The following is a 20,397-nucleotide window of genomic DNA, read 5'->3' as shown; positions in this document are numbered from 1 at the left end:
TATTTTGGGGTGAGGAGTTGTGGGTGGGGTGGGGGATGGCTGTACAGAGGAAGGGGTGAAGGCAGAGGAGGGCGGAGGGGAGCAGTATTTGTCTGATCTGAGAACCTCTGAAACGGGTCCGTCTTGAGACAACGAGACAGACTAAATAGCGCAGTAACGGTCCGTGCCCTGCTGCTTGCTGTGACACTCATTTAGGGTGCTCCAGTGTGCCCTGAGGGCAAACAATAGAGCCTTGTTCTTAGCGATCTTGTGCTGTAATTTGGACTCCATTACTTTGCTCATATGGGGCCCCATGGACAGACAGAGGAGGCTAGTCCGATGAGTGTTTTTTTTCCACCTGTCAGCACCGCACCCCCTGTCTTCTCAACCCTTACTTGAACAATACCCCTCACCCTGTGTTCCCCACCAATAACCCTCACACGACCCCCTTCCCACAGCACTCCCCTCCCACTCACCCACTTTAAGCCTATGAGACAGGTGAACAATATCATTGAAGGAACCCTTTTTTGGACGTCAGAATCAATCTGCTGATATGATGGTGGTGGCGCTGCTGCAGGGTATCTGTGACACCTCCTTCTTTCATGGGAACAAACTTCTCTCTGGGCAGCAACAGGGGACAATCTGCTGGGACAGCGTGACTTCGGGTTGCCATACAGTGTTACAAGCAATAACATGGGCAGATAAGCTGCTGTCACGAGATGGGATTGATTTATTCGGAGGTGATGATAATGCCAGTGTTTTCAGTTTTTCTGAGCAAATCTAGAGGTTTGCTGTTGCCATTCAGCTCATTCTTTTGCAGAAAGCAGAAGTGTTTTTAATGACAACAGGCCTGAAAAGCTGAACATTAAATGGGCGTTCTCAGTGCATGAGGACAATAGTGTATGAACATGATGAGGAACCTGGCTACTGGAGAGGTTCTCTTTATGTTTATAGCCTTGTGTACATGGGTGCATCCCAATAGATTAGATAATCATTGAAAGTTTCTTTATTAAAAGTTTATTTCAGCAATTCCAGTCACAAGGTCAATTTCAAACTTGGATTAATTTATTTGATGCTGGTAATTGTGATGAATATGGCTAACAGCTAATGAAAACCCTTAATTTAGTTTCTCATAAAGTTAAACTCTTGCAATAGAGTAAAATACCAGGACAACGTTTGCCGTAGTGAGGAACTGGTGAGTGTAATTCACAGGATGTTCTGCACCTTGGGAGAACGTGCACCAAGTTATTCAGAGGAAACGACTAGAAATGCCACAATATACACCAAAGGGTTATACAGTGAAAAGTGAAACTATAACACAGAGTACAAAAGAGCAGAAAAGGGAAAACACCAAGTACAAAAAAAATATTTATCTTATGCTATGTTATTGTGTGTATAATCACTGGGAGAAATGCTGACCCAGTAGTTATCCATCAAAGAGTCAATTGCATCTTCCACAACAAGAGTAAAAAACTAGAGGTTCCTAAAGAAGCTGGTTGTTGACTGAGTTTGGTATTCAAGCTTATCAATGAAAAATTGAAAGAAAGGAAAAAATGTGGTAGTGAAATGCAGACATGCAATATGGACACTGTAGCTTCTTATGAATAAAATTAATGGCTCAAAACTTGGCATGCAAACAGGTAATTTGTTTATTTGTTGCAGAGACGCATCCAAATGCTGCAGGAGATTCACAAGGTGTGGACTGAGCACAAGACATCCAGACCTCCATTCAATATTGAAAAGCAATGACTAGAAGCAATAGAAATCTTGTTCAGATGCAACAGATGTTTTTATTTTTCTCATGTAATTGTGCTGTCCCTCAAACATTGATGCCCTGGGCAGAGAGCCATATCACCAATATCAAAACACCTCCACAGCATGTTGTATTGAAGCAATGATTCATGTCAATAGTCGCCCATCAAAGTACTGGTGCAGGACATGGATGCATCTTTACATAGACTGATATTTATTTATTTGTATTCATCTAAAGCAATTTTAAAATTTTCTCAGTAAATGAATGTTTTTGTAAGCTGTAAGCCATTGTCACCAAAATGAACAGAAATAAACACTTGAACTGTCTCACTCGCATCTGTTTAAAAAAGTTAACTTTTTAATGACATTCTGATTTATTGAAAAGCACCTAAAATGCACACTGACCAGTTCAGTTACACAACAGACCATCCTATCTGACACAACGTGGAAAGTGAGATTGTGTAACAAATCCTGAAAGCCACTGTCAGATCAGGTGAATCGTCTCAGAGAGTAAGCAAGTGTGTTTTAATTAAGAGATGGCCTCTGAACTTGCTCTAGAGTGTCATTGTTGCCTGAGACAGAGTGACCTCATCGGTTTTGAGAAGTGGCGTTATCTTCTCATGAAAGAGGGAGAGCTGGAGGGAGGAGCTGCTACCTGCTGATTCGCTTCATTAATTTATGCACAGACAAGAGGATTTATTCCCCTCTTATAATGGAAAAAATGTCACCTGGTGACCTCATCTTGCAAATCTATCTGCTACTTTGATATTAGCAACTAAAAGTGAACTGTTGCTGACAGATCAGAATCATACATAGCATATTACTTCAGTACTCTTTATACCTTAGAACAAGTTAGAAATGAGCACAATCTAAAGCACTTTGTGGTAAAGTTCACAAATATTTCTACAAATTAATGAAAAACATTAAAAAAACATGTAAAAATAGCACAAACCAAGCATATGAAATGTACCATCAACATGAACATTTTACCCAAGAACTGTAACAAATGTAGCTTTTAATTAGATTATATTCTTGATAAAAAACAATTGTATCTTTCTAATTTTAAAACTGATCTACCTGCAGATGCTTCCTCTATTCTTTTAGTGTTTGAGAAGTTGGATTTTCAACTTCTCAAACATAGCAAAGATTTGTTTTTCAGTTTTAGATTTCGTATCTAATTTTACCAAAGAAAAAAATATTCTCAAGAATCTCCAAGGGGAGCGATACATGAGCTGAGTAAAATTTAAGGTGACATTAACTGTTTCAGTCACTTAAAGCAAAATCAAACCTGCATTTCCAAAGCTCGGTTTGTCTCCTATCCGGACGCTGAGTTTTTGCGTAGCTCCAAAGCTGAAGGCTTCCCTTCTTTGTGGAGAAGTTAGACAAAAATGGAAAGTCCTCCTGTGTCTGTTTGCATGGAGGCCATTGGTGGACCACTAGGCTGTTTTCCACAACAGCATGTTTACTGTCTTTTTGTCCTGTTCCTCCTTCATGTTGTTTGTGGTGTCAGTGTAAAGTTGGCGAAGTTGTGTGGAATCCAGTGAACAAATGTACTGATGTCCTGAAGCTCAGGGTGCTGCTTAATGATTCATGTCTCAGAAGGTGGAGAGACGGAGAGATCTTATTCAGTGCTTACCTGGCTGTCTTCTGAGTGTAATGTAACAAGACAGAAACAAGATCCAAAGCACGCCAACTTATCACCCTTTACCTCTCTTTCTCCAATCTCCATTACATCACAACCACAACAAGAAGCTCCCGGTTACATTATTTCTTCTGTGACATGTGAGGTCTGGTTTCTGAGGCATTATGTAAACCAGTCATCATCTGGGTGCTTGTGGATTTCAATCTTGTAATCCACTCAGCTCCCTCACTGAATTAATGCTTTAAGAATCAACTTTTGCTCCAATTTCAGTTTTGAATCTTTTTTGGGGGGTATGCCCGCAGTTCTCTCCGAATTCAAACTCAGCCAGTCTGATGTGTGTTAACATCAGTTTTTTAGTTTTGTCACAGATTCTCTGTTAGGAGTAAGTTTAGGATTTGACTGGAACATTTCAACACCTGCAAATATTTTGATGTTAGGGAAAAAGTTCCCCTTTGAGCAGGACATTAAGCTTAAACATACAGCCAGAGTTACAACAGAGTTACAATCAAATGGCTTGGATTAGTGTTTTGCAGCAGGACTTATTTCAGTATTTTCCTCTGTTTATCTTTCTATATGTCAAATCAGATCTGCTTCACTGTCCCTGATGAAGAAAAATATCCCACACCATAATGCTGCTAACACTTTTACATGTATATATTATTGTACATTAACCCAAAAAAAATCATTTTCGTCTAACCAAACCAAAGTCTTCATCAAATTCACCGTATTTCATCGCAAAGATGTGGCAAAAAGCAAATTGAACATTTTGTAGCTTTCTAAAAGCAATGATTTTCTTCTTGCTGCTCTTCCATAGAGGACAGAGTTTGTGACTGATAATTTGTTCTGTAAATAGAGAGTTGTGAATTGTTGAAACTTCTCCAACATTACCACGGGCCTCTTTGCTGCTGATCTGATCGGTGCTCTCTTTGCTCAGTCAGTCTCTCAGTTTGGGGATTTCATAACCTAACCCTGTTTTAAACTTCTCCACAACTTTATTCCTGACCTCTCTGGTGAGTTTTTTGGTCTTCTTGGTGCTATTTGTTTAGTAATAAAGGCCTTCACAAAAACAGCTGGATTTACGTCGAAATAACTCATTCGACAGAAATACATGTGAAGGTATTTATGTAAACTAGATTTATCAGGGCTAAAGAGGAGGGATTTATTTATAAAAAGTTAGAAAAGAATGCACATATAATTCAACATTAAAATATATTAAATTTTGTTAATAGGATGCAAAAATTTTTTTGAAAAACTACAAGGAGAATGAAAACTACGCCCTACAATGTGATTGTATGACTCAGTAACTGTTTGGAAATCTTCTCCAGACGTTTTTTTCTCTGGTGACTTATAGGAGAAAAAAGAAACTAAAGCTCCAGTCACTTAATGACCTAATTGGTGTCCGGGAAGCTTTGAGTCAATTGACTGTAATGGATGAGCAGTTGAGTGTTCAGCATCATAAATAATTCAGTCTCCACTCCAGAAAAGTTGTCAAGGTTACTTCTGCCATTGCCCCACCTCTCCTCCGCCCCGTCAATGCTTGTCCAATCTTAACAAGCTTTGTGCTACCCACTGGGCTCTGATTCAGCACGAGACCCAGCAAATCCAATTACACAGGAGTCAGAGAGGTTGATTTTCCCATTATAGATTCCATGCTGAGAATGAGAGCCGATGATAACACTCAGATCACTCCACTGCTGCTCCCTTATGCTTTACGCCTTTGCATTTTGTGTCTATTCATTGTTTTCCTCTTTTTATTCCTCCATATCTTCCTATTTAATACATTTCTTCTAACTATTTTCTATTCACTTTTCTTTGGATGCATTGTATTTTTATAGTGCAATAATTTAATATTTCAAGGTGTAACAAAGGTTTGGGCCCATCATTACTTTGGTCCCAAAGTGATGGGTCAGTAAGATTATTTTATAACTCACCTAATAAAAGTTTAATCTTACTAAAAACAATCCTAAAAAGTAACTGGATGGTTAAAATTTTGGTTTCATAAAAAACACAATTAAGTTTGACTTTGCATGTCATGCCTAGACAAGAAATCTATGCATGGCCACTACGAAAATTAAGCTTGAAGTTGTAATGCCACATATAAACTAACAAAAAACTTTTTACACAACTTCATTATCTGTGAAAAATAGGCGTTTCGCACCAACTTCACCCTTCAAGACACTGGCACTGCATCAAAGCGGAGCCTTTGGAGTCGACACAAACTCCCAAAGGTTAATTATTCCTAAAGATCCAATAAAGGAATTCTGGACAGCGGGACTGAAAAGTGCAGCTTTCAACCAAGCAAAGTCATCTGTTGTGTGGGAGAGACAAAGAAGAAGATGAGACATTTTATGCCTCTCATAAAGTGCTTTATGAGAGGCATTTCTCATAAAGAAAACACTTTGATGGTATATTAAAAAATCCTGTGGCTAAGTTTCTTTTTATCTCAGACCCAAAAGAATTCCGGTTGCAACATGGTGGTGGTAGCATCATGCTTCGGGAGTGCTTTTCTATTTCAGAAACAGGGAGGTTAGTCAGAGGTAATGGGAAGATAAATGGAGCAAACAGACAAATTGTTAGATACAGAAAAGTGCTTGACACTGAGCAGGAGGTTTACTTTCTAACATGCACCACGAACATACAAACAAATAAGAAACAAATGAATAAAGTACTGGGAATCATTGTCAAAATTTGAAAGTTTATATTCATAGTCCAGGTTCACCAAACATTAGCTGTTTTGCGAACAGGAATGAGCAAAAACATGGAAAGTTGGAAGAAACAGACTCCCAAATATTGCATTAATATAGTAGTTGTACAAAGTTTTTATTCAGGGAGGCTGAATACAAGCTCTTGTTGCACTATCTATATTTAAACATGGCTTAAATTATGCATGACTTTGTCTAATCTGGACTACCTCATAAAATCCATTGAAGTTTGTTGCTGTGATGTGACAAAATGGGAAAAAACAGGATACAGTGAGAATGAATTATCAGCACCATAGAATCTGTTACTTTGGTGACAAGTAACAACATTGGTAATAATGACACAGTTTCCCCCTGATATGATCAACCACCTGTTTCCTGTCCAGTAATCACTCTCCTCAAAGTTTAAATCTCTCTGTTTCTGTCATTCCCTGCTGGATTCATCCTTTCCATGGTCTGTTACTTTGCTCATGTCATCAACTGTTTCTCTGCCTGTAGTCCATGCCCTGATTTTTGTAGGTTTCATTTTCTTCCATGGCAAATTGAAAACAAGGAACCTATCAGACTAAGAGTGAGTCAAAGCCTTCGCTCCTAGCGTTTAGCAATGCCTTGTCTGAAGAACTTCAGGAAGTTAAAGAGATGGAGTATATAAACAGTGGGATGTGGATGCCAGGTAATGTTATGTCAAGTCACAAGTCACCTAATGTGTCCCTGCGTGTTACAGCTGACTCCAGTGAATAGCTGTTCTCAATGACTGATGTTTCAGACCCCTGAATCAGGTACTGACAGTAAATGAATACAAAAGGAAGTGGAGAAATGAGTTACATAGTCTTCAGCTGAACACCACTGAGAAAACCAAAACATATGAATTCACTGAAATAAGATAAGTGAAAACTTACAAGTACTTACAACTGAACTCAAAACCCTGATATGATGACAAGTAGAGGCTGTGTGTGAATTTGCATTATAATCCAGAAGAAAACAGGTGGTTTATATGAAGTCAGCAGTGTGTTTCCTTTTCATGCAGCTGAAATTAAGAGCATTTGAGGTTAAACTTGACAGGAAGCTAGATGTTTTTATTATTAGTTATATTGCTTATTTCCTCTCTGAAGGTCTGTAAACTTCAAACTGTACCGAAAGATATCAGATTTTCTGATCTTTGTAGCGTGGTTAGCAGTGAGGGTGCATGTGCTTCTCTTTGGCTAAATATGGCTGACAGTTTCCTCCTCTGGGTGGCCATTGGGTCACTCTAGGTGACGGGCTCTCCTGGGGGACACTGTGTCTTTGCCCTGAGGCGATTAGAGGGCTGACTGACCTCGTTCTCAGAGGAGCTGGTGTGTTTTGAGTAAACATTTGGTGCAAGATGAAAACACTGGCTGCAAACACGAGCCAACCCTCAGCCGGTGATCCCATTGTTTCCCCATTACCCCAGAAGAGGCAAAAGAGATGAGAGCCACCACTCGGTTTATTCAGAGCTGCGGGGATTCCTGCTCTTTTGAGGCTGCATTTATCACAGAGCCAGGTCACTCTTTCAGATGTTTCCACAGGACCGTCATAATCATAAAGATGTCATTAAGTCAACAACTGATCTATTTTTACCAACATCACATTTACAATGCGTGGAGGAGGACACATCATTTTATTAGTTAATTTGGGGGAAAAAAGACTTTGGCATAAGCCGCATAACCTTCTATGTTTAACTTACATTGTTCAAATGTTACTTGTTTGTAATTATTACAAAAAGTAGTTCAACATGTATTTTCACACAGTTCCAGAAACTTTAAAAAATTAAAAAGCCAAAACACTGATGTCTATGAGAAGCAGTTTAAAAAAGATTCTGTGGTTAAAATAGAAAATGTTTCTGTCATAAGAAAGACAGAATCTTTCCATGATAATGGTTGGGTCTAGATTGGTTTTCAACCCTGAACTTGATGGTATGTGATGCTGTCAATGGGAGGAAACTTAGAAAAAGAATGCGTTCCTCAGTGGAGTCTTTGACTTCAACATGTAGGGAAGGAACACATTATTGAAGACCTAAAAGCTTAAAATAAAATGTTTCTTGTGTTTCTTGATGAATTCATTTGATTCATTGTGACATGTTTGCTGTACAAAGCAGATGAAAAATAAACAAATCCGCTGGAAGAAAAATGTAGAACAAAAATAACAGCAACAACTTGATTGCATATTAATTTTTACATTTTTCCACATAACCAAATTGTGTTTCAATTGGGTTTTACGTAAAAGACCAGCAAAAGAGATGCATTTATTTGGCGTTTATATCTTGCACTTTGCAATTTTGTCACTAGAGGCCAATAAATACTAACTACTGCTCCAATAAGTTCAAAATAATATTTTAACACCCATGAATGTTTTTGCTAAAGATCTATAAGTCAACCAGAACAAATACGGAGAGGCGTATTCAAACCGTTCAGCTCAGATTAACTCACCTTCACAGATTCTGATCTGAATGAAAGGGTCCAATGACCACTGGCGATTTCTCCAAACTTGACCCTGCTCGCCTTGCACTAAATCTAAAAAGCAAAAGGAATATTTTCATGTCATGTGGCTGAAATAAACATTAAAATAAATGTACATAAAAAACTAGTTTCCACAGTCAATGTCTTTCAGTGTACTGTTATGCCCTTCATTTTCAATCAACAAATCACTGTGGATGAGTTGAAGGCGCTCTGTTATTATCACCACCACCAGCTGCTCCTTGTTCCTCACTCAGGGGTCACACTGTCAACTCCAATTACACCAGTATCATCATCATCATCATCATCATCATCATCATCATCATCATCATCATCATCATCATCCAGCGAATCAGTTTTATTTTTCTCCACCAAGTTGAGGAAGCTGCCTGTTCCAACGTCACAACTCCGCGGGCTTTAGGACCTGCTGGACTCCCTCTCTGAGGACGGTCTTGTTTTTGGCCGTTACCTTCATGCATGTAATCATTGATTGTGCCTATTGTGACGGGCCATCTGTAGGGTCCCATGGGACTGATACTGCCGATAGTGCGGTCTATCCTTCATTTCCAGTCACAGTTTAACCTCCAACTGGTTTCACATTTTCACCTGCATTAAAAGTCCAAACCAGCTGCACCCCGCGGCTGTTTCGTGGGATTTCTACAGATTCATTTATTTGTTCGCTATTTATTCTGATTTGCTCTGAAGCGGAACGCATTTTTGAAAACGTTGGAGCAAGAATTCATGCTTGATGTTGAGCTGAACACCACAATTTAAAGAGACAATAGAAAATTAATGAATCAATAAGTTAATAAATAAATTAATTAATTAATTAAAGTAACTAATTATTATTTTTTTTTTTTTTTGTTTTATAAAGAGCCATGCAGTCCCTGTCATGGCTCTTCAAAAAAAATAAATCAATAAATATAGGCTACTTTAATTTCGCAATTGTTACCAACTTTTCAAAACCTTTTTTTAAACATCCTGTTTTGTGTTGCAGACTGGTCTGAGCTGTTTGCCGCCTCCCGCTGCAGCAGCCCACCCTGCCCCCGGCCCTCCCTTTACCCGCCTCCCGGGCTCCTTTTTCCCACTGCTGAGAGGAGCAGGACGCGGCCTCTGCGGCGGGAAGCAAAGAATCTACAAGCACTTCCTCCACGGAAGAAGAAGAAAAAGAAGAAGAAGAAGAGAAAAAGTTCACACTCATATACACAGATGCCACCACAAGTTGCAGCAATTCCGAGCGGAGCGAAGTGACTCCAGGGGAATAAACAGGAGAGGAGGAGCAGCACGTTAATGATTGGCCCTTTTTATTTTGATTTTGATTTTTATGAGGATCTCTTTTTCTTGTCTGGGTCAACTATTTCAAAATAAAATCCAACTTTTACCTACAAAATCTCAGCAGGTTTAAGGACTGCAGTGATGCTTTTTTTTTTCTCGTTGTTTTCCTACTGAGACGCACCTGTGCGCCACTGATGGGACAAGCGTATAGGTAATGAGAAAAACGGGGAAGCCTGCATGAAGATGCACGAACTCCTCCAGTTAGTATTTCATCTGAAAGGACCGAGTCTTTATTATCGATCACTGTCTGAAAACTATTGCAGAAAACGTGATTTTGACAGTTTGGAGCTGGATGTTCAGTAGGAAGCGCGCACCAGTTACCAGTAGAGTATACACATATAGCCTATATATACATATACAGTATAAAAAAAGTGAACATCAGACCTGATTTACTAAACCTGCAGGTAAAGTTGCGGATGCTGACACACTGTGGAATAACAGCTGTGAAACTCTCGGGAATCCTCCTGCCTCCCGGCAGCAAGAGCGCTCTGCTCAGGTCTCCACTGCGCATGTCAGAGTGCTGGACAGCTCCAGAGAGGGAAATTTAAAAACGGCTTTTTGGAGGAATCAGGTCCAACACAGTGGGATACAGTAGAGGGGCTCAGGACCAGCTCACACAACCTTCAATATAAACCAAAACAGGTAGGATTATTCAAGCGATGCTTCTAAGTTTCTAAGAGGGATATCCAGATGAGGTTGTTTTATTAACTTCAAATCTTCTTAGAGTTAGATTTTATCTTATTGCAAGAAAAATGTTATGCAATGAAGAACAAAAAAAAACAAAAACATTTTTATAGCATGTTTAGAGAATGGCAGCTATAAAGTCATATGTAAGTATAGGCAGTCTGTGTTCTGTGTGGAAATAAAGGTGGAATTAGAAAGCAGTTGAGATTTAACTGCAAAAATAAACAAATAAAAAAACATTTATGCACAAATGTTGCGCAATTCAGCATTAAAAAGATTGCCATTTTTAAATTTTTTTCATTGTAACATTTTTTTATTGCTATTTCAGTATTTTATTTTTTGTTACCTTTTGGGGATTTTTATATACTGTGTAACATATTTTTAATGTTCATGCACTGAACACTGATCATCATTGCATTGGACAGTGCAATGATGAGTGCATCTACATAGCTAGTTATTTTTTATATATAAACTATGAGTGTAAATTATTGCATATATGTCATGTGCTGCAGCAAAACATCCCAGGAAATGATAGAAGGTGGAATAACTTCCAGGATGTCAGGAATAATTGACAATGCTGGGCATCATCCGTCACCACAGGACTACAGGTATTTTTATTATTTTTTACATAGAAAACATATTTCAATGTGAAAATATGTAAGGAGATTGTATGAAACAAACTCTTTTGTGGTAGAAATTATTTCAATCCACAATATTAAAACAAGTGTTAGATGGACAGCTCTTTTTGTATTTGGAGGGGTTCCGTGAAAAGAAGAGAAGCAAGAAAAAGAAAATCCAGAAGAATAAATGATTTTCACTCTGAATAGATCTGTCAGAAACCATCAGCTCTGTTTACACTCCTGCTGTCTGCGCACGGAGAGCCTGAGCCTCTGGGCTGCCCAGCTCAGGGGGAGATGGGGCGCTCTGGGTCACCAGTGTGCACAAGTGGTTCCCAATTAGAAAAGAAGGAGCAGGGGTGGGGGTGTGCTGTTGCCGTGAAGGATGAGGGCCAATATTTAGAGTTGTTGAACTCAGGGGTAAGGTTAGGATGAGACATGGAAACACCAGCTAAATTTTTTGCATCAGTGAGCAATTTCCATGCTCTGCTAGGGACAGAGGGGGTGTGAGAACATCCTTAATTTGTCAACTGTTGAATGGTTTCTATTATTACATATTCTGTAAAGGATATTTTTGAATGCAAAGAATGGAGTATTGACTTGTAAATCTATAAGTAGGACTTGGATTCATTAATTTTGTCACCGTTTTTTTTTTTTTTAAAGTTAAAAGTAAAACTAAATCACCTGTAAGAAAAAAAAAGTGAAAAAAAAGACAATTATGAGAACAAAAAAGTGATCTGAGATGTGAACTACCAGCGTCTTCGATGTCTGGTGGTGATTCCTGGCATCAATGATGACAGGAAGACAGTCAACACATAAGACCTGACCTCATAATACATTCACGCCCCCCGTCTCCCTGCCTGAGGCCCGTTGAGCTCGCCATTAGTGTAGGGTGATGGTGGGGGGTTGGGAAACAGGGGGTCCCGTGCGGATAGGGGCTGGAAAGGGACAGGGAAGCAGATGGCATCCTATTTGTCCCTCTTATGTGAGGGCTGTCATTCCAGCAGATTAATGCAAGGGGCCGGGTGAAGAAAAGAAATGACAGAGACAATCAAGGAAGGCTCCAAGGAAGACAATAGAGACACGTGCCACTGGGCAGATTTGTCGTTTGGGACACAATAGGTGATCATTTTTCAATAGATGGGGCCAACTGTTTCAGGCAACATGTGCCGCCGTCCCATGTTTCAAATGATCTCATGTGTTGTTTACTTATGATTCAGCCAATGGGTGAGGCGAGGCCGTGGTCACCTGACACAGGACTGTGTTTTTTTTTTTCTTATTTGAAGATATGCTGGGTGTGTAGATGTAGAGGGGGTGGTGTACTGCTACACTGTCCACAGACCCACGAGGTAACCGAATTGTCTGTGTTGTCATAGAGACTCAAACTGCAGAACATTGTGTGTTTGCTGCGACGGCTGAAGAGGACTCAAGAGGACTCCTCTTCTTTCATTTCTCCTCTTCAAGCACTTTCCATTTATAAAGACGTAACTGTAGGCTAACCGGTTAAGCAAAATAAAAATCAATTTAGATGATAATTTATCCAAGAATTCATAAAATCATTCCTTTAAAAATATTGAAAGTAGAAGCAAACATAAAAACGGATTGAATCAAAACAAATAAACAGTCAAGTCCACATGGTTGATAAAATCACAGAACTTTATTTGCTGAATAAAATAGTTGATTTAACTCCCTTATTGTTAAGACTGTCACTTCTAAATAATCTTGTTTAATCTTCTTATGCTTAATCCTGAATTGCTAAAACAGAGCTCCGCTCATCAGCTTTCATCCCCGTCTCTCCTTGTTAAGACCCTTCAGATGGTTTTGTCTGTCAGAGATAAAAAATGTTCCATCCGAGTGTTTAGATTTAAACTCCCCTTCTGATCCAAGTGTGCCTGCACTGACAGCCACATTAACCCCACAAAGCTCATTCCCATCCCCCTCTCTCCTCACTTGAAGACTTCTGACCACGGACCCCTCCCAGCTGAGGGTGGAGGACCTCCCTGGGGACCTGCAGTCCCTGTCATGGCTCACCTCGGTGGACATGCCCAGACTACAGCAGATGGCTGATAGCAGAGGCCACAGCAACGGGCCCTCCCAGGGCAATCTGCTGGAGCAACAGACAGGTGAGGGGACAACATTTCAAAACTGCACCAGTTCTCTGATTGGATAAATCACAGATTTATTCTCATGGATTAGTATTTTATTATTGGCTCCCAAACACATAAAATCTTTAAAACTTGACCTTTTCATCTTTATCATATAAAGAGTAAAAGCTAGTGTATAAGTACTATGTTCAAGTAAGAAATTATTGTGCCATAAAAATACCAGAAGGTGGACATGGATTGGTATTCAGCCTTCTTTAATTTGACACTTTCAAATAAAATCTACTGTAGTTGCCCTAATTAGTAGATAAATTCCATTTATGTAAAATTTTGTCTCAATATAAATCCAACTATTTCTGAAGTTCTTTAGAGAACAGTGAATAAATATTAAATTGAAGACCAAGGAACACAGCAGACAGACCAGGGAGAAAGTTGTAGCGAAGTTAAAATCACAGGAGGAAGGGAAACATTATGCCGTCTTTCAATATCTCATAAAGCATTTTTCACCATCAATCATTCAAAAATGACTGTGGCACAACTGTGAGTCAATCAAGACACTGGCATTTACCTAAATGCACAGGCAGGATAAAGAGAGCAGGAGGCACAGAAGCAGCAAACCATGGAGGAGCTGCAGATATGCACAGCGCAGGTGGGAGAATGTATCGGCTGCACTAGTATTGGTGATAGCAGATGCAATATGTGGAAGAAAACTAAGCCTGAACATCACTGAATAGACATTGTGCCAGAAGGAAAAGCTGTGATAACAGTATCATGCTGTGGGAGGGACAAAAATAGAACGACAAAGGTCAACAGAGGTCAGGTTTGGAGAAAAAGCAGTTTGTGACGGTAGAAGGCCTAAGGCTGCAGCAGACATTAACCTACCAACAAAACATAAAGACAAAAATACAACCACTGCTGCAGTAGAATAGCTAAGTTAAACGCTTTTTCATGTGTTAGGTTTCAATTAAAGTCCAGACCGAAATCTCTTTGAGCAACTGTGGCAAGACTTCAAAATACATGTTCAGAGTTGGACAGGTCATCTGTAAAACATGAGAAACAATGACAACCTGGGGACCAAAGAAATGACACGGAAAATAAAACTATCTGAACCTAGAGAACAGGGTCTAAAAGGTAATATTTTTTGAAAATAAGAAAAAAAAAAACGTCATAAACCTGACACTGGACCTTAAAGATCCTCTCTAAAATGTGAAAATCATTTTTTCAATATTACAATACTAGTTCAGGAGTTAACTAAATAGTGCTATTCTCGTATTTGGTTAAATATTTAACTATACCACTGAAAACACAATTGTCTTTGTGACTGATTGACATGTACAAATTGCTTTCAAGAAATAGCTCACCCTGCAAATAAATCAGACTTTTACGCTAAACCAAATACCTACACATCTAGAAAAAAAATTATGTTGTGTTCAAGTCAAATATTTCTTGCCAGTCATCTCATAAAGTAGGCCTCATAAATTACATAGCATCTTCAATTACAATGTTACAATTTTATGCAATATCATAATTCTGTTAGATTTACTGCTAATAAAAGAAATGTTCCTCTGAAAGTGGTGAATATAAAATGGTAAAAGTAAAAAAGAAAACAATGTCCAAAGATAAACTTTGATGTATTCAAATAGAAAGGATCAAGAGTACTTTTAAGATTTTTATCTGTTTAAACAAAAATAACTTTTTAACCTCTTGCTATTTTGTATTTATTGGCTCCATGAACAAGTTAGAACTTGGTGTTCTTTCAAGTTTGACTAAGTGTGTAAAATAGATTTGATAAGATACAAATACCCAACAATAAAGCAGCAACATTGGATTTTAAGGTCAGGGTTTTGCATTTCACAGGACCTTTTTTTTTGTTCATTTTTGTTAACTTATTCTGTCTATTCTTATACAATATTTTAATAATAGAAAACTCAACATCGACAGAGCCAAATTTCTCTTAAGCTATACTTTTAAAATGTCTATAAATGTTAGTTCTTGCAAGACTTTGTTCTAGCTGTGCGGCTGTTTCAGAAGTTTGAGAACAGCCATATTGCAGCGTCTAACTACAAAGAAAACAAGCAGCTGGATGCAAAGACACACTTTTGGAGACATTTTTCTGAATGTTTGCGTTCTGGTTTCTGTGCAGCTCAACTGAACAGCATGACGATACCCGTGAGTCAAAGCTCCATGCTGCACCTTCAGAGTAACATGCAGCACAGCCCCCTGGGAATAAGTATTATCAACACCCACAGTGGAAGTGTGAGTGATGACAGCCTGACGAGATATGTGTAATTATGTTACTATGGTGCATAGTTGGATTGAAAATGTGCCTGCATGTGATTCACAGATGTCTCCTTTCTCCATGAGCGGACTGCCTTCCCCAGGATATCAGTGTCCTACCTCAGTGTACCAGCCTGCATCCCAACAGGTGTACTCTCTAACCCAAACCGGCCAACAGGTGACACTCTATGAATGCACAATTTTAATGATGCCTAATAATGTTAGCAAAATAAGCATCACGCACTTCAGTGTTGGTAAATATATTGTGTAATGAGGCCCATTGAAATTTTATGGACGCTCATAACAACCAGACCAATCATCAAATACTAATAATTAGATGACATCTACAAATGTGGCTACGTTTCATAAGTGAAGTGACACATAAAAGCAAGGTATCGGATACTCCATCAAGAGTATCCAATACTCCATCCAAAGTGTGATAAGAAATGATCTTGCCTTATGACGCCTTCTCCATATCTTCTGTATGTAAAAGCTATGGTCATATTCAGTGCTTGGGTGTGATTTTCTACTCAACCTGTCACACAAATCTTAAACGTTATGTTTTTTTTCTTCTATGCACTGCAGTCTTTAGGTTGTTTATTGTATGTTTAATTGAATTCAATCTCTCTGACCTGACAATATTGTCATAGTTTTTTTCCATATGTTTAGCCACAATCTTCAAACATGCTAAACCGTGGAGTCTTGTGCAGTGTGATTGAGTGCATTACTTATTATTTAAAAAAAAAAGACAAAAAAACTCCTATCACTTATCTCTGAAATCTTACAAGGAGCACTTGGTTGAATTTAATTTTCCTGCAGCTTCAGGCTTATTGTATCAATGCACTGAAGTATTCAGACATCAATATGCCAGTAACCAGTGGAATCAGTGTCTTTAACAATAATAATGCCTTTTTAGAGACTATCAATTCAGACTAAACCAGCTGATACTGATGTGCATTGATGGGACTGGATACTGCTTTCTGAACACCAGACAACTTCAGTCGGTTTTTGACTTTTTATGCATTTTTGCATTAAAAAAATGTTCCGTGTTTCTATATGTGTATCCTCTGTTGTACATGGTTTTAGGAACTAAATTCTTTTGATTTTTAAACAATTTAGTTTAAATTGTATAAGACACTTGGGTTGTTACCAAAGTCCAGTCAAATTAGAAAGATATCTAGAGACAAATATTAATATTTTCATTACCTATTTTACCATCACATGACAAAATGACAGCTTCTTTATACTATCCTCTGTCTTAGTGCTCAGCTGGTGGACTTTATAGCAATGTTTCCTTCAACAACCAAAGTCTGTTCACCCAGCCTCGTCTGGCCCCACAAGAACAGGAACTTCAGCCCAAGTCTTTCCCCAAGCCAATTTACTCCTACAGGTGGACACACACAAAAATAGTCTTCTGATTCGTCTGATCTGCTTTGAACAAAATTCAACTCATGTCATTTTCTTTCAGCTGTCTGATCGCCATGGCTTTAAAGAACAGTAAAACTGGGAGCCTTCCAGTCAGTGAGATCTATAGCTTTATGAAGGAACACTTTCCATATTTCAAGGTTTGATTTTCTTCAAATTACAAATAACATGGAGTGAAATTAAGAAACTGTGATGCTCAAGAGATGAGTGTGGATGATTGTATGATTGTTGGCTCTTAACAGACTGCACCTGATGGATGGAAAAACTCAGTCCGACACAACCTGTCCTTAAATAAATGCTTTGAGAAGGTGGAGAACAAAACGAGCAGTTCTTCCCGTAAGGGCTGCCTCTGGGCACTGAACCCTGCCAAAATTGACAAGATGGAGGAAGAGATGCAGAAGTGGAAACGAAAAGATCTCCCAGCTATTCGCCGCAGCATGGCCAACCCAGGTCAGAAAAGTATTTGGGGAAATTTTGAAGTTCAAATATGATGCTTTTGACCAAATCTGACAGTCGAGTCTGCTTTCCTACAGACGAACTGGACAAACTGATCACCGACCGCCCAGAAAACTGCAGACGGAAGCCTCTAGAGCCCGGAATGACCCGGCTGGCCGGCTGTACAACTGGTCTCCCGCTGCCGGTCCCGACCCAGATGCAGCCTCAACCTATAGTCACGCTGTCTCTGCCGTGTTTGCCCATGCACCAGCACCACCAGCTTCAAGCTCAGCTCCATGCTCAGGTTCGCCTTGGCCCCATGTCCCCGGCCCCGGCCCAGACGCCCCCCCTGCACACGGTCCCTGACCTCTCCCACAGTCCACTCACCCAGCAGCCCAGCAAGCCTCCTGATGATTTTTACAGTGTGCAGAGCGACACGAACACAGAGGTAGACGCACTGGACCCGAGCATCATGGACTTTGCTTTTCAAGGTAAACAGATTTGCTGTATGGAAATGTTTCCCAACAAAAAACACTGCTGGCTTAATATCGTAACACAAATCATTGCATTAACGTATCAAAAAGTTGATTTATTTCTGATTATTTCACCAAAACTGGAAATACAATAAATATTATTTTGAGATTTAAAGTAATTAAAAACATAATTCAAATATTAATATGGAAGAAACGATTGAAATTTGTATTTCCTGCATGTAAAATGAATGACGTGATTTTCAGAATAGCGTATTGCATTAACACATACACTTATTAAATGAATCCTTACTTAAAACATTTAAACATTAAAATAATCATAGGAATAATGTTGGGGAATATACTGAATGTTATTTATTACAATCATAGAATTATTAGAAAGTATTTAAGAGATTATTTGTGGAGATAGTGCTACTTTTGACCCTTGACAATTTCAAAATTGTTTTCTTTTACATATTTGTGCATTTACACAGGTGCTCCCTGATTAAAATATTGACACACCTCAAATGAAATAGCTTTTGAAACAGATTTCTTATATTGCCAAAATCAAGACACCCTTACAAAGGATGTTCATTTATTATGGATTAAACAGAGACTATATCAGTTTAATATTGATTTCTTAATAATTTTTAAATAAAAATAATTTTCAGACGTTGCCGTAATTTGACTACCTTTGCAAAACATTGCGTTCCAGTCATCTACCAATAAAGTTTGTTTTCATTTCAAATAATTTGAAATCAGTTATTAAAGTATCTATGTAGATGTTAGATATCGGTAAACAAATGAGTGTTGTTGATTAACTCTACTGACACGTCTATGTTTTTTTAGGTAACCTGTGGGAAGAAATGAAAGACGACAGCTTTAACCTGGATGCCTTGGGCACCTTCAGTAACTCCCCTCTGCGACTATCAGACTGTGATTTGGGATCGGTCAGCCTCCCTCCGGCCTCCAGCAGAGAGAGCGTGCCGCTGTCAGACGTGCAAGTAACGGGGCTGTACGCCTCCTACACCTCACAGGATCCCCTGACCTCCCAGTACATGGCCAGCCAACCCACCAGCAAACCCATCGCCCTACTTTAAAGAAGCCAAACTAATTCCTAGAAGATTTTTAAATGATTTTTTCTGATTCGTTGTTTTTTTTTTCCCACCTTTCGTTTGGACGCCAACTTAAGAAGTTTGATTTCTTTGGAGGAAGTGAACGTTCTGGGAACCCGGAGGGAAACATTTTAGTCAACAAGAGAACGGATTTTCAGGAACTAAAACTACATATAAACGGTGACCTGAAGATGAAATATGCCAGACCTAAAATCTTTAGTTTTGCCAAGAAAATACTGAAAAACCTGTTTAAGAACAAAGACTGTGTGGAGAACTGCAAGTAAATGAGCTTTTACCTGCACCTCTATCGTTCTCCTTTCTGTGATGTAGATAAAAAAAAAAACCCTTCTCTGTTGTATTGTGCTAGACTTTATTGCTGTGATGTTTTATTTATATTTATAAAGGACAACTGGAGAAAGTGAAGTCTATCAATCTTTTGCTGTACATATTTAATTGTTTGAACTTGGTGTTAGCCACATTATTCCAAAATACAGAGTAAACTGGCTTTTAGTCACCGCTCCTCCTCACATCACTATTAACAAGCCTGGAGGAAAGATGTCTGCCGTACTGTTTGACTTGATCATAATAAAAAAATGGACAAAAATAAGCAGATTTGTATTTAAAAACATTTATGATATTGGACTGAAAAAAATCCCCAGGTAAAAAGCCAGAAGCAGAAAGAGCTCAAAAACATCAAAAAGTAATGAGAGGATTGATTTTTGATTTCAGGGAAAGCAGGTCAACTTGTGGATTTGAGGACATAATCAGACAATTAATGTTGACTGCCGACAAAACCTGATTTTATCAACACAGATACCACACCAAAAATAAAATAAACGTTCAGGACAATACCGAATGTCACAATGACACACCTTGACATGTAATGGTGCATCTTAATAAATTTGGTTGTTATTGAAAAGTTTTTTATTTCTGCTACTCAGTTTAAACCACCAAACTAACTAATTTTTTTTTTTTACATACAGTGGCATATTTTAAACATTTATTTCTGCTCATTTTCATTATGGGAATTACAAAGTTCAGTTTCTCAGTAAATTATAATGTTAAATAAGTCCAACACAACAATTTAAATCAGAAATGTCTGTTGAAATTTGTCCCTCTAGAGTGAACCTACTTGGTTTTGAGTGCACCAAGTATGTGCACTCAATACTTGGAGGGGGGTCCTTTTGAATAAATTACTGCAACTTTAAAGTCAGCATTCTTCTTCATGATTGTGCGCAGCATAGGACACAATCATGAAGGATGCCCTACTTGTCATTTCATGTTAAATAGCTGAACACTAATCATCAAAATGCAAGTACTCTCCTTAATATGTTGCACTTTTTGAATGAAATTAGTGAAGGGAAAAAGTGGTCCAACTAGTTTACTGAAAT

At 38.6% G+C, this 20,397-nt stretch overlaps 1 protein-coding gene across 3 annotated transcripts; it reads left to right on the top strand.

Annotated features, from left to right (window-relative positions):
• The first annotated feature begins 9,652 nt into the window (after positions 1-9,652).
• Positions 9,653-19,613, top strand: foxn4 (forkhead box N4). Of its 3 annotated transcripts, none has more exons than XM_055048842.1 (10): positions 9,653-10,523; positions 11,078-11,173; positions 13,139-13,305; positions 15,428-15,540; positions 15,629-15,709; positions 16,824-16,951; positions 17,030-17,126; positions 17,229-17,436; positions 17,520-17,912; positions 18,741-19,613. In XM_055048842.1, the coding sequence occupies exons 2-10, from the start codon at positions 11,094-11,096 to the stop codon at positions 18,989-18,991; spliced, it is 1,518 nt and encodes a 505-aa protein (XP_054904817.1). In that variant the 5' UTR covers positions 9,653-10,523; positions 11,078-11,093; the 3' UTR covers positions 18,992-19,613. The 3 variants fall into 3 exon arrangements, with proteins under 3 accessions (XP_054904817.1, XP_054904815.1, XP_054904818.1); XM_055048840.1 differs by having other exon boundaries at positions 15,629-15,739; XM_055048843.1 differs by lacking the exons at positions 9,653-10,523; positions 11,078-11,173 and adding an exon at positions 12,481-12,531 and having other exon boundaries at positions 15,629-15,739.
• Positions 19,614-20,397: the final 784 nt, after the last annotated feature.

This window comes from Poeciliopsis prolifica, unplaced genomic scaffold (genome assembly GCF_027474105.1).
Source record: "Poeciliopsis prolifica strain line A6 unplaced genomic scaffold, Auburn_PproV2 SCAFFOLD028, whole genome shotgun sequence".
NCBI classification, from domain to species: domain Eukaryota; kingdom Metazoa; phylum Chordata; class Actinopteri; order Cyprinodontiformes; family Poeciliidae; genus Poeciliopsis; species Poeciliopsis prolifica.
This window is presented reverse-complemented; position numbering and strand designations above follow the sequence as displayed.

Excerpts from the sequence above, each read along its gene's own strand:
- foxn4 (XM_055048840.1), top strand. The coding sequence starts at position 11,094 with ATGATAGAAGGTGGAATAACTTCCAGGATGTCAGGAATAATTGACAAT. Across the intron at positions 15,541-15,628 it reads TCAACACCCACAGTGGAAGT|ATGTCTCCTTTCTCCATGAG; the intron begins GTGAGTGATGAC and ends TGTGATTCACAG. Across the intron at positions 17,437-17,519 it reads CCGCAGCATGGCCAACCCAG|ACGAACTGGACAAACTGATC; the intron begins GTCAGAAAAGTA and ends GCTTTCCTACAG.